Source organism: Suricata suricatta, chromosome 7, assembly GCF_006229205.1.
Source record: "Suricata suricatta isolate VVHF042 chromosome 7, meerkat_22Aug2017_6uvM2_HiC, whole genome shotgun sequence".
NCBI classification, from domain to species: domain Eukaryota; kingdom Metazoa; phylum Chordata; class Mammalia; order Carnivora; family Herpestidae; genus Suricata; species Suricata suricatta.
Genome location: NC_043706.1, coordinates 65,239,169 through 65,254,353, shown reverse-complemented (window position 1 = coordinate 65,254,353; position 15,185 = coordinate 65,239,169). Strand labels below are relative to the sequence as shown.

Here is a 15,185-nt window from a genome sequence, read left to right as displayed (position 1 = left end):
TGTTGCAAATGGCAAGATTTCATTCTTTTTAATCACTGAGTAATATTCGTGTGTGTGTGTGTGTGTGTGTGTGTGTGTGTGTGTGTGTATCTCACATCTTTATCCATTCCTCATTCGGTGGACATTTGGGCTCTTTCCATACTTTGGCTATTGTCAGTAGCACTGCTATAAACATTGGGGCGCATGTGCTCCTTTGAGTCGGCACTCACATATCCTTTGGATTAAAACTTAGTAGTGCAATTGCTAGGTTGTAGAGTAGTTCTATTACTAATTGTTTGAGGAAGCTCCATACTATCTTCCAGAGTGGGTGCACCAGTTTTCATTCCCATTAGCAGTACAAAAGAGATCCTCTTTCTCCACATCCTCACCAATATCTGTTGTTGCCTGAGCTGTTAATTTTAGCCATAGAATCACTGTTTTAAAAATTAATGTTTTATTTTACACTTTTTGATTCAGAGAATTGTTGCAAACATAATACCGAGGGTTCCAGTATATCCCATACCCAGTTTTCTCTGTAGTTAACATCTTACATTAGCATGGCACATTTATTATAATTTATGAACCAATATTGATATATTATTATTTTTTGAACATTATTATTGACTAAAGCTTATGTTTTATTCATTTCTCTCAGTTTTTCTTGATAATGTCTTTTTTTTTTTCTGTTTCTGAAGCAGATTGCCATATTGCGTTTTATTGTCAGGTGTCCTTAGGTTTCTTTTGGCTGTGACAGTTTTTGGATTTTCTGTGTGTATGTGTATTTTTTAAAACTATGCTCTACACCTAATGTGGGGCTTGAACTCATGACCCTATCTAGAGTTGCATGCTTTACCAACTGATATAGCCAGGTGCCCCAGACTTTCTGTGTTTTTGATGACCTTGATAGTTTTAAAGATTACTGCTCAGCAGTTTTGTGTACCATCTTTCAATTGGATCTGCCTGATTTTTTTCTCATTATTAGGCTTGGGTAATGGTTTAGGGGAGAAAGACCACAATGGTAAATTACCATTTTTATTCCATTATATCAAAGATATATACTATCAATATGACTTAGCACTCCTGATGTTGACTTTAATTGTTTGGCTTGAGATGTTTGTTGGGTTAGAATCACATTTTCACTTTTTCCTGAAGAACATCAAAATCTTTTCCTGACAATTTTAATGACATTTATTAAAGCTATAAGGAAGCTAACTGGGACTGAACTTTTGATTTTTCTTTATTAGTGTTGTTATGAAGCTGCTATAATTTTCTACGTAGTTAGACAAAAATATTTCAGTAGTGGTAAAAACATCTTATCTTTTTTCATGTGTTGTAGGTGGGAATGAGATCCCGAAACCAGGGTGGTGAAAGTTCATCCAATGGGCATCTCTCCTGCCCCAAGTCCTCTATTATCAGCAATGCTGATGATAAAAGTCTTGCAGAAGATGCAAAGAAGAAGAATAAATCAAATAGAAAGGAGGATGATGTCATGGCCTCAGGAACTGTCAAACGACACCTAAAACCATCTGGAGAAAGTGAGCGAAAAAATAAGAAATCCTTGGAATTATCCAAAGAAGACCTTATACAGCTACTCAGTATAATGGAAGGAGAGTTGCAGGTAGAGTCAAATTTTCTCAACTCTATGTCTCTAGTTCCTAAGCTATGAAATGAGAGACTATGAATCCATTGCCCTCACTGGACTATGAACTTCATGGGGGAAAGGAGCTATGCTTTTCTTATTAATTTCAAAATCCCTGCCACAAGTTTGCCAAATAAATATTTGTGGAATAAATAAATGAATCAATGAATAGATGCTGATTCCAACTTCCAGCTTCTCTAGCAGCAGACGATTTCTTCACGATATGATGAACACAGGCTCTTGTATTTAGTAATCATTAAGGTTATCTAATTTAGCCATTGACTGTGTTTGAAAACTGTAGAAACCTTGTGATTATCAGAGGGCAGAGTTTAGGTCATGGTTATTTTGCTTTTTTTTTTTTTTTAAAGAGGAGATAAAGAGATACAGGGAAAGAGAAAAGGAGAGATAAAGAGAGGGAGAGATAAAGAAAGCTTTGTTTAAAGCAGCCTTACTCTGTCTCATTTTTTCATAACTTTTAGCTTTAACTCGCTAAAATGTCATAGGAGTTGAGATGCAAAAAAATAAACAGTGCATTGTATTGTGAATATGTAATCTTTTCACAAAGCACTTTGAAGTCTATTATCTCATTTGATATCAACAAAAATGTGGGCATTATTATCTATATTTTGTGAGGAAACTGAGGTCCAGAAGTGTTAGTGGCTTGTCCAGATCTCATCTTAGGCCTCCTGACTCTGGTCCAGCGCTCTTTCCACTACCATTCTCACCACCCTTCACCACTTATGGTCCCCCGGTAAGTGTATGCTTTTAGGGATCCAAGAAGTTGAGATTCTTTTGAGTTTCTGAGCTCTGGGCAATTGTGTTTCTGAAAGTGGAGGATAAAATCACTTTTTTCCGGAGGAGAGAATGACTTAAGAGTGAAGTTGCTATTTTCCTTTTTGTTTTTGTTAGTCTCTTAGCCCGCATGAGCTTCCAGGGGAATGCTCACAACTGCGTGAGATGAAGCCTTTGTTTGGTGCTGTTACCATCAGAGGTATTATTGCAACCTACCTAAACTCGGGTGGGCTAGCTGATCTGTTCCTGTTCTCATCTGTGTGTGTACACAGATAAGGAAACCCTGCGGAAAAGAGAAATAGAAAGTATACAAAACTCAATTTTAAACAAATAAAGAAACGTGATTGAACTTAACATTTATGGGCTGAGAAAAATCACATTTACATTTCACAGGGAAAGATGAAAATTTCCAGAATACCACCATTATGAGAAATAGCTTTACCACTTTCAGAAAAATTATTGTTTTGTCTATTACCTTTCATTGTGTAAGGAGGCAGAATATATTAGCCTTTTTAAGCAGCCCTCAATCGACAGATCTTGACCTGAGTGGAAGGTACAATAGTTGCCTTGGGAATTTTCACAACACAGTGTCATCAGCTTACTTCTCACCAAGAATGGTGACTTATGTGAAGCCTGTGGCTCTTCCAGATTCTAATTTCTATAGAAGGCTGTTATATCATGATGAACTCTGGAAGGTATTTAAGATTCCTGTGGCTTTTATACTCATATTGTTGCCAGATATGGTTTCAGAGTCTAAGCATGCAAAATATACCCACATACCCAGAACATTAAGGAAATTAGCCAGAAGTTGCCAAAGAAATGCATTTTGCTCTCCATTAAACTTTATAAATACAGGATACCTTACCTTACATAACAGATATATTCCCGAACAGCAAGAAATGAGTAAAAAGTGTAAGATATTTGTGAAAGAAATATCTGTCTTTCACAAGGAGGAGGAGTGAAAGAAAAGAGAAACGAAGGACCTGGTATTTTAAGAAATTTCATGGTGAATCCATTTGCAAAGCAAATAATCCACCCCCCTATATATTTCTATGCACACACTATATATATGTAAGTGTCTGTACTTGTAAATCATATTTTGCAATATTAGGTTTGTTTAAAATGAGAGTGTTCCTGTATTTAGAGCTGTAGGTCTATGCTCTTATAGCAGAAACCTGTCCTTTATTAGCATTGTCATGTGAGAGGGCATGTGTGCTGTAGCTCAGAGTGGGAGGCAGTTGGCATTGTCAAAGCTGAGTGGGCTGCTACAAATGTGGCAGCTGTGTGCCAGGTTGGCCAAACTAGAGATAAGAAACAAATCTATATAAAGTTCTGGTTCTGTGAAAAGAGGCAGGGATATGTCTCAAGAGGTAAGTTACCTTTAGCTCATGCCTATGTGCCATTCAGCTTGACATTTATGAACGTTTAGTGAGTTGTCTCCCAGACCTTCAAAAAACCACCCATTACTCTCCCTTTATGGAATGGCTGGAGCTAATGTTCCAAGATTATATAAAATATTGGAGCCAACAGGCATCTTTGAAGTGTCTTATTCTCCTCCTTTATATTACAAATGTGAAACTGACACTCTGACAGATTATGTGACTTTCTCAAGATTGCATAGCTATTTAGTTAACATTTGCTCATTTCCAAATTCCTTGTCTCTCAGTTCAATCTTCCTCTAATTATATTATTTACACTTGGGGGATGTTCAAGGGTAAGATCCAAGACCTTTATATTTATTCTTCATCTTGAGTATTTCTTTCAAGTAGACTCCCAGTGTGGACTCCAGGGCCCAAACCATTTTTTAGGTAAGAGAAATTGAAGAAGGTTTCTTTCATATCCAGGTGGTAGAGTATGATCTGAGCCTTGAAGTTTGGTGTGATCTGGATAGTATGAAAAATAGCGAAAGACAGAGGTGCCACATGGCTATGGTCTGAGCCCTACACAACTTTGGGAGGCTTCATATTCAATACTCTAAGAGGGTTGTACCCTGGAATGGTACAGCTTAGCCTTAGGGAGACTGGAACTACTTGAAGTAGAGTGACACATAGAAAAAGGGGCTTGTAATATTGGGGAGATAGACTAAGATCAAGTCTGCCTTTAGGAGAGGTACCTGGGAAGTGACTTAGGGAAAAGGAGGAGATGGGAGTCTACTCAGGCTTTTATGTCAACTTTCTCTTTCTCAGACTTATTTTTGATCTCTTGTATTCTCTCCACCTTGATATCCAGGGTTTTGTACATTAGAAACAACTGTGTGTGTTTTCTGGTACCAATGGCCCTCCATCTTTGGAATCTGTTGTGTGATCTATGGGGTTTGTTTAGCCAAAATTGAAACAGCATGACCTTTATTGTTAGCATTGGCTATTTGCAAAATTTGCAAATTTGCTGTTTTCTTTATCCAGTGAGCTCTTACAGCGCAACTCTTGATGTGTATTAGAGATGGAGTTACCCTTCTTCAGGATTTTGGCATTTTAAGGAGTCTTGTCTAGAACCAGTGATGTCATGACCCTTGTTTTGGAGAGGGACATCTTCCAGGCTTTTCAAGCCACACCTTTGCAGATGCAAGCCTGTTATTTCAGCACAATGGCTGGCCAATATTGCCTGCATAGAAGTAGCTGGGAATGGTTTCCATTATTACTTTTCTCTCATTGACTGCTTCCAATAACAAGTACTTTCTAATAAGTTGGAACACTTTTACTCTCTGGGTGAAAAACCGGTTACATATTTCCCAGACTAAACTGAAAATAATGAAATAGTATACCAGGTTATCACGTGGGCACTGTGATTAATTTCTCCTTGTATTTGTCCAAAAACAGCACTTTAAAGAAGCCAGTTGAATTGGCTGTACTAAAAATGACAAAAGTTCAAAGGAAATGCTACTCACATCAAAAAGCCATAACACAGAAAACTTGGCAGAAGGCTATTCTTGTAAAATGATTCAAAAATAGGATACTAATTAAATCTTTTTCTTGATGCAAAAATATTTTGCTATTTTATATAGTAAATTCCCTTGATATATCCCTTCAATACATTTTAGAAAAATCAACCCCTGAAAAGTTTTCATTATTTTTCCCTTTGTTCTTATATTTAGTTCTCTTTTACCTATGCAAAAGGAGGCTCTGAGAAATCTAAATAACACAACTAGATAATGCACCACCATTCCATTTGGCTTTGGTGTTTGCCAGTCAGAATCAAGAGACAGAATCACCTGCACATTGAAACATGTATCTTTGTCCCATGTGACTGGCAGAAGAAGGTATTATATTTCAAAGATACTTACAAAATAGACAACATGCCTCTGAATTACTAGAGGTTTCCTCTATTCTATCCTATTCCTCTATTTTGCAGTTCCTAGTCATCATTGCAGTTTAATATTGTTGATTAGTTTTTCTTTACCTTTCTACCGCTTACTGGAGATGAGCCCTCTACCTGCTCTTCTTTATTACTAAGAAAGTTCATTTATTCTTAAGGCACTAATTCATTAATTCTAAATTGATTTACAATATTTAAAATTTTTTCTAATGTTTTATTTATTTTTGAGAGAGAGAGAGAGAGAGAGAGACAGCATGAACAGGGGAGGGTCAGAGAGAGAGGGAGATACAGAATCTGAAGCAGGCTCCAGGCTCTGAGCTAGTTGTCAGCACAGAGCCCGATGTGGGGCTCGAACCCACGAACCGTGAGATCATGACCTGAGCTGAAGCCAGATGCTCAACTGACTGAGCCACCCAGGTGCCCTGATTTTACAATATTTAAGAAATATTACTGTTCTAGAGGTCCAAAGGATGCAAAGATGATGAATGATAATACATGAAGCTAATGTTTGATGAGCTCCTACTATGTGCCAAGCATGGTTTTAGTCACTGGTTACTACAGGAGTCATGAAGAAAGAGCTCCTGACCTAATAGAATAAATGGGGACATGCAGGAATGAACATTCTATAGAGTAATTGCAATGCAAATTATAGGAGTACAAAGGAGCTAAAGGAAATCTCAGGAGATGAGTGAAAGCTTTACTAAAGAATTGGACCATGAAGAATTGGTAGTCTTGGACAGGTAGAGATCAGTAGGGACCAACATGAACAAATTCAAACACAGAATGGGTAGGAAAGTATGGGTTAGGTTCATCAGTAAATTGTCTCGCTTCAGTGGAGAAATATTTGGTGGAGGTAAAATTATACCTGAATTTGGGTACTGTAAGACATCTGAATAAAAACAATCAGAAAGATGGGGCACCTGGGTGGCTCAGTCAGTTGAGCATCCAACTTCAGCTCAGGTTATTATATCATGGTTCAAGAGGTCAATCTCATATCTGGCTTGCTGCTGTCAGCTCAGAGCCTGCTTTGGATCCTCTGTCCAACCGCCCCCACTTCCCACATTTGCCCCCTCTCTCTCTTTCTTTCTTAAACAAACAAAAAATAGCCAGAAAAAGTGAGGATCCCAGGAGAATGGAGTGATGCAGAAGTCAAGGGAGCAAAGAAGAGAGAGATTATGGCAGTCAAATCAGCAGAAAATTTTAGTTAAATATGACTGAAGGTTGTTCTTTGGGTTTGTGGATCTGAAGATTATAGGGATCATTTGCCAGAGCAGTTTCAGCGAGTTTAAATCTATTTTCAGTGGTTTGAGAAGTGAAGGGAAGTTAAACAAATAGAATAACATGTTCTGTTGAAAATCTAGGAATTTAGAAAATCTTTTATTTTTATTTTTGGTAACAGTTAATCAGAATTTGGGGAGTTTTTTTGGACATAGTCAAAAAAGCCAAATCCCCCCCCCCTTTTTTTAAGTATACCTATAAATTATTTATCTGGCACAGAGTAAGTCCTTAGTGTATATTGTTGACCTCCTGTTTTGAAGTCGCTACATTGCTTTTCTCTACTTTTGGGCTTTAAGTGAAACATGAGATTATTCAAAAGTAGGAGGCTAAGACAGGACAAATGCCAAGCGTGATGGAGGAGTGTTGTAGGACCTGAAATTTTGGCAGTTGATCTTATTAGTGTTGACTTTGGGCCTCAGTTTACTCTCTGTCTGTACAATACATATACTTCCTCTTTTCTGAGGCTGTTGTGATTACTATACTCAGCAAATATAGATGTTATTGGATCTATAACTTTGGTAAAGAAAGTAGAAGAAAGACAGGATAGTAGCTAGGGGGAAACTCAGACCAGTGGAGGGTTTTTAATGAAGAAAGAGAGTATGTGTTAATGGGTTAAAGGATTATAGGACCAGAAAGGAGCAAGGTCAAGGATGTAGGAAAGAGCAAGGATTTTTGATGAAGCAGAGTCTTGGAGGAGGCAGGAAGGAGGGAATAAAAAGTATGGTTTGGGTGCTAATCTTGGATTTGCCCTTGAAAAAGAGGGATTACTTTTATCTTCTGTGACAGAGGGAGGAGAAAGAATGAATGGGGATGAAGATACTTTTTGTAACGGAGGGCTGAGCATTGAGGGAGCTCTCCCGAAAGCCTCAACTTTCTCAACAAGGAAAAGACAAAGTTATGCTCTGCTGAAAATGGGGAGAGGTAGGTCAAGTGGCAGTCTTAAGGATAATTATAGAAATGCCGAATCACTGCTGAGGGGAATGTTAGAGGAAGGCGACTGTGGACAGATAGGAGCATTGATAAGTGAAGTTTAGGATTTAGCCAGCAGAGGCCATATGCAGTAGCATTTTTTTTTAATGTTTATTGTTGAAAGAGAGAGAGAGAGAGAATGAGAGAGAGAGAGAGAGACAGAGAGAGAGAGAGACAGAGAGAGAGAGAGACAGAGAGAGAGAGAGAATGAGTGGGGAGGGGGGCAGAGAGAGAAGGAGACAGAGAATTCAAAGGAGGCTCTCACCATCAGTGCAAAGCCCATCATGGGGCTCAAATCCATGAACCATGAGATCATGACCTGAGCCAAAGTCAGATGCTCAATCAACTGAGCTGCCCAGGTGCCCCCATTGGTTTGTTTAGAAGCTGGAGTGTAAAAGGAGAGATACATTTTATAGCACTGGATCTAGGGTTGCAGTCATCTAAGTGGGTGCAGTGAAAAGACAAAGGTGGAAGAAAGTGATATGTGTTGGTGAGACAGTGCCCAGCAAGGAAGAAATATGGGGAAGAATGAGCCGGTCAGTGGGAGGCCAGGCATGAGAGGGTTGGAAGGACTTAAAGTCGCACTATTTGCACTTAAGTGCAACTTAAGTATGTATGGGCCTGGGAGTGGAAGTGTAGGCAATCAGAATTTATGGGATCAAGGCATAGTGGATTTAGGACATCGGCTAAATCTCCCACATGAATGTTAAAATCTCCCAGGCTGATGGTAGGATTTGGGATGAAGAGCATATCTGTATCACAATAAATACAGAGAGTTGGGGGTTAGAATGTCAGCAGATAGCTGCTGCCAACCTGCTTTTTCTCGTGTTTCTCTGATCATGTCATTCTGTTGCTTAGGAATTTATGAGAGGCCTCTAGACTCTTTCAGATTTATATCTACTTTGCTCAGACTGGCCTGCAGAAGCTATTTATTAAGTGGCTTCCCCTTAGCTATTGCCATTCATTTTTGATATTCCTTAACATGACCATTCCTATCCAATCAGGCAGTCCCTACATTCTTCCCCAACCTGACATGCACACATGCATATACAATCTCAAACACTATCCCCAGCCCAGTGGGATTTTTTCCCTTCATGTTTCTTTATATTTCTCCTACCTTAAGAGTGCTTACAAGACAAATACCGGGGCTCCTTAGGAAGATTCAGTATATATATTTGTCCTTGTTCCATCCATACCTCCTTCTTGTACTAGTCAATATATCTTCTCTCTCTCTTTTTTTTTAAATTAAAGACTCTATGTTTTAAGAGCAGTTTCAGGATCACAGCAAAAATTTAGAGGAAGGTACAGAGATTTTTTATATACCCTCTGCCCCCATGCATGTACAACCTGACCATTATCAACATCCCTTACCAGAGTGGTATGTTTGTTACAAATGATGAACCTACACTGATACCCCAAGTCCATAGTTTAACTTAGGGTTCACTCTTGGTTTTGTATGTTCTGTGGGTTTGGACAAGTGTCCAGTGACACATACCCACTATTGTAGTACTGCCCTAAAAATCCTCTGTGGTCTGCATATTCATTCCTCCTCAACCCCCCTCCCCCTGCCAGTACTTCTTTTAGGGACCACCACAGGCTTATTTCCTCTGTGAAGCTTTTCCTAAATAATTGCTCTCCCAGACTTGTCTTTTTCCTGTCATGAAATCCCACATTATTCTGGTATAAGTGTAAATCATAGCATCCCATAAATACACATTCCCTAAGTGTTTTATGTATTTACTTATCTCTGTTGTCTGAAATAACTTGAGAGAAGGGGTTGTGTTTTCTGCTTCTTTCATATGCCTCATTGGACCCAGAAAAGGGGTAGGCATATCATTGTTAGTTTATTGGTAACTGTTGATTAATCTTGGAATGTCTTAATACCTATATCTTAATATCTATGAGGCAGCCATGAGATTAATTTTTTAATGTCTAAAAAAGACTTTGAACTATGTAGAGAAAGTATAAGGATCACAGTATACATAATGCTATTGAATTAACAGGAATGGTCCCAAATATTTACAATTAAAATCCTACTACAATACTCTGATTCTGCTTTTCTGTCATCTTTAACAAGAGATGTCATAACTCCACTGGGGATGGTGATAACCAGTTCAGATGGAATTACCTAGTGCCACCAAACACAACAGGCTTACCCTAGGGGGGTGCCATTTATCACTTTTTTCTTTAGAGATGGCTTTTCTTTTCCTAAGTGAGCTCCATTTGTCACGTGGTAAGGCCTTCTGTGGAATCTCTGTACTTCTAAAGAATGAGGCTTTTAGTTACTCTGTATGGCTTTTTTAAATTGATGACTCACCTGCACTTAATACACTCCATCTTTAGAATCTTAGGCTGAGGGCACCCTGAGCGAGGCTGCCCAGCGAAACCTCACACCACCAAAATGGTCAGCATGCTGAGACTGGTATGTCTTTGCTAAGTTTAGGAGGCAGCAAAGAAGACAGGTTGCTTTCTGACTAAAATCAAGACCAGATCTCATTCTTTGTTGAATACAATGCTTCAGAATCTCATGTGTCCAGTAGTATTGTCAGTATTTTGGCAGAGACCGTTGGTGTCTGATTTTCATTGTTCAGGAAGAATATTTTTAGTTCTAGTAGAATCACAGAGTTGATTTCTCTATGGTAAGAATGTACTCATTGGCACTCTAGGGGAAAACCTTGGTTTTGTTGGGAAATGTAGAAAAATATGTTAATATATAGTAGAGAAAGTGTCCCATAAATAAATTTATTTATTATTTTATGAAACTCTAAACATGGGAAAATTCTACAGAGGTGATATGTAAAATATGGAAATTTCCCCCCTAAATGACTCTAGTTTATATTTTTCTCAGTGACAATGTCCTCTATTACTCTAGTAGGCAAACTGTACCTAAATATCCAATTAACTTATGTAAATAATTTCTAATTATTCGGGCATGCGGTCTTATTACATGGAGCCTTTCTAAAGTAAAATTAGAGTTTATACAGATAACCATTATGAGAAATATGTGTTAAATGGAGTAGGATTTGAGGTATAAATGAATTTGTGATTCCAGAAGGACTTCTAGGAAAGTTGTCAGGTAGAATATAGCCAGGGATGAAGGTCTTACCTGAGAGGAGAGGAAAGATCTAGACGTGTGGTGTCCAAAGGAATTGTCTATGAAGGAGGAAGCGTTCCGTATCTACACTGCCCTGTGGTAAGGGTGGGGAGAGAAAAGAACTGGCCGAAGAGCAGAAGCCTAGAACAAAGGGAAAGGAAGCCAGACGAGAACCACGATGGACCGACCGTGGATGCAGTGGAACAGAGAATCTCAGGAAGAATCATTTATAGTTCTCAGTCCTGTTGAAAAGCTGGAGGGTGAAAACTGAGAACAGGCCATTTATTGAGCTGGCATTTAAAAGGCGCAGTTTCAACGGAATGGTGAGTGTTGATACTGTATGTCCAGAAGTGCTGGGGCAAACTTTGTGGATAGAGAATGATGGCAGGGCTGGGTCTGAGGGCAGTAAGGGCTGGGGAAGGCTTTTGTTTGGCTGTATTTTATTTTTGGAAGGAGACACTTAAACAAGTTTATCAGTGTTAGATACATACTTCTGTCACAACTCCTGTCCTGTCCTTGTTCCCTTTATCCCCCACAGACACTTTGAGCATTGATTTTACTTAGGAGATTAAGGTCTTCTCAACATCTTTCCATCCCCCCAATTTTTATCAAGGCCATTTCTGTTGACTTGACCTTACCCGCTTCCCAGACTAAGATGCACATTCTTTACTTTCCCCTCCCATCCCTAAACTCCTTCTCTCCTCTCCCTACTAGCTTCCCTATGGTCTTTATCACCAGTTTGTAGGGGGCCTGGAAACTTTCCGCATTAAAAAATTGAGACTGATCAAAGCCCCTGAGGCTCTTAGAGAGGAAATTATTGTTAACAAGGTCTCCGTCCCCCAGGGACTCTGGACGTGGCATATTTAGGATCCCCTTTTAAAAATCTTCTATGTGCCTACTCCCCTCCCCTACCTCTGCCCTATTCAGGTACCAAAATTCTTACAGAGGTAAATTTATCATCATCATTTTCTATCTTGTTTGACTACTTGAAGCCAAACTTCTCAAAAACCCTGTCTATGTTTTTCTTTTTAAGAACTATTTTACGTTACAAATTCCTAGAGGACAGACATTATCTATGAAACACTTGATAAGTGCTTTTTCAGAAATTGTTTTGTAGTTCCAGTTGGTTAATAAAATGTTTTTTTTTAATAAAACAAAAAGTGGATTGCCATTTTAATTTTTTCTGAAAGTATGCACATTAAAAATAGAGATTGACCTTCTGGATAGTGAGCAAGAGTAAGGATATTTCAAGAAACATTGGGTGACAGTGAAAATTTTGGCTTCCTTTTCCAACTGTCATGGCACTTTATACCCCCTGCGTCACTTTATGCATTTTCTCGTTGGAGGTGTCAAGCCAGGGACCAGATTGTGCCCAACCCTGAAAACACTGTCATCATAATCTCCTTATTGTTGGGTGAAATGTTGAGATAGATGTTTGGAGTTTCCTTTAAAATTTCCTCTAAAGTTTCTAGCTTCTCCTCCCCACAAAAAATATGTGAGGAGATATGGGTGGTTCATTATACTTGTTTGTTCACTTGGGTGTATATTTAAAACTTTCCCATAATTCAAAGTTAAAAAAACAAATAAATGGCAATGAAATGGCAAAAAAAAAAAATCACGTCTAGATTGCCCATGTGTCCTTCCTGTGCTACCTACTATATACCAGCATCTTCATTATTTTATTTAATGATCACAATAGCTCTAAAAAGTCCAATGAATGAATAGAAGCTTAGATGGTTTAAGCAAGCTCCCCAAGGACGCCCTGGTGAGAGGTACTGTGCCTCGTTGATTCCAAAGCCAATGCCTATCATATGCCAGGAAAATAATATACTACTATTGTTTTTGTAATTCAAATGGAAGCGCAAACTTGCTGGAAAGAGGAACTTATTCCACAGATAAGAAGTATCTATTATTTGGCAACAAACTTTTTCCATACAAAACAACAAATTTTGAAATTTGCAACTTGGGATTACTTTTTGGTCTCTATATCACAAATTGATGTTTAGGTTCCTTTTAGCAGACTGCCTCATCTCCTTGCCTGTATCGTGCTTTCTTTTCATGCTTTAACAAACTGAACCACAGAATCACTCGTGATGAATCCAGTTGTGACTAATGCCAATGCCATTGCTTAATGGGTGATTGAAAACATTGAAAAGCAAAGTAAAATCTTTACTTTAGGTGCATTTTTCTGATTTACACTGTCAGACCACATTAAACATTTTTATGGTTGTTAAATGTTTTTTAAAAATGTTTTATTAAAAACATTTTATTTATTTTTGAGAGAAAAACAGAACATGAGTCGGGGAGAGGCAGAGAGAGAGGGAGAAACAGAATCTGAAGGAGGATCCAGGCTCTGAGCTGTCAGTGCAGAGCCTGATGCAGGACTTGAACTCCCAAACGGTGGGACTTGAACTCACGAACCGTGAGATTGTGACCAGAGCTGAAGTCAGATGCTTAATCAACAGAGCCACACAGATACCCCTAGTTATTAAATGTTTTTAAGAGTAGGAGCACATGGGGTGGCTCAATTGGTTGAGCGACCGACCCTTGATTTCAGCTCTCATCATGCTCTCATGGTTCATGGGATCCAGTTCACATGACACTCTGCGCTGATATCATGGAGCCTGCTTGGGATTCTCTAAGTCCCTCTCACTCTGCCCCTCCCCCATGCTCGCTCGCTCTCTCTCTCCCAAATAATAAATAAAAATTTAAAAATAAATGTTAAGAGTAACATGCAGGGCACATGAGTGGCTCAGTCAGTTGAGTGTCTGATTTTAGTTCAGATCATGATCTCATGGTTCATGAGTTCAAGCCCCATATTGGGCTTGCTGCTGTCTGCACAGATCCTGCTTCAGATCCTTTGTCTCCTTCTCTTTCTGCCCCTCCCCCACTCATGCTCTCTCTCTAAAAAACACACATTAAACAAACAAACAATAAAAGACTAAAATGCAGAACTGCATATCTAAACCATGGTGAGTTTAAATTGATGGTGTCCAAATTACTGAGATGTTTCTGTATAAGCACGGCTTATAGCTGCTAGCAACTTGACATTGTTTACAAATTCCAGGGATAGCGTTTACCTCCTTTTTATTCCCTTCTCTCTTTTGAGCAGTTACAGGGATACGCCTCAAAGTAGCTGGGCAAAGACTTAGTAGATGAAAGGCCCTTTCTTCCGCACTTCCCCATGATCTTCTTTGTTTCAGCCCCAGTGATCTTGAGGAGACCTTTCCATGTACAGTGGTGACCAAGGGCTTGTTCTGAATCTCTTGTGACCTGTGGTGTCCTCAGGTTTGCCAGGTGGAGTTAAGAGTGCAAACAAAGTGTGGAATATTTTTCTTTGCAAAGCAAATTGGCCCACGTGGGACTTGAAATCCAGCTTCATAAGCATCATGTCAAACACATGATGGACTCAAAGGGACTCAAATCACATGATTGTCAACAGAAAAATACTTTTATCTAAGCTGTTTTTAGTTAAAAGAGAAAAAGTGCCAATGAAAAATTTTGAAATCATTTCCTTGTGATATTAGTGCATAACTGAAAGAAAGAATATAAACTGATTCAAAAAGAGCATTGTCACTTGGTCTTTTCAGCTAACATGTAATTCTATCTGTGGATACCATCTTCTGCTTCGACAATGTATACATTTGTATTGGCAGGAAAGAACTTTTATTGACCTTTCTGAACAGCAGCCATTAATCTCTAACAATACTTACTCCCACATTAAGCATTTCCTGATCAAGGGTCTGAAAGGAAACGAGAAACAATGTGCACAAATTTTAGCAGACTCTGCTCTACTCCTGCCTTTTAAAAGTTGTAATAATAAAAGCACATTTGCAAGTTCATGGCTCTGTGGGGAATAGCTAATTTGTGAGGAAAACCAGCAATAAACCAAGGCTTTATATGTTCCTAAGCAAATGCAAAAAATGGTATGATGGGCTCAAAACCACCTTGTACCAATGAAAATGAGTGTCCCTTGCACAGTGGTATTACTGTTTTTAAACCTTAATTGAATCTTTCCTGAAATGGCATATTATAGTACCTGTCATCTTGGACTAGTGAAAAAAATTTCATATGTGATACCAATAGATATTAGATGTGATAAATATTACATATGAGTGTGTG

General features: G+C 38.7%; 1 protein-coding gene across 3 annotated transcripts in view; it reads left to right on the top strand.

The window, feature by feature from the left end:
- Positions 1 to 15,185, top strand: part of FILIP1 (filamin A interacting protein 1) — a 182,633-nt gene that overhangs the window by 78,016 nt on the left and 89,432 nt on the right. For all 3 annotated transcript variants that reach the window (XM_029945238.1, XM_029945237.1, XM_029945236.1), the window contains exon 2: positions 1,316 to 1,597. In XM_029945238.1, coding sequence (XP_029801098.1) covers positions 1,322 to 1,597 — 276 coding nt within the window. In that variant the 5' untranslated portion in view covers positions 1,316 to 1,321. The remainder of the gene's footprint in view (positions 1 to 1,315; positions 1,598 to 15,185) is intronic.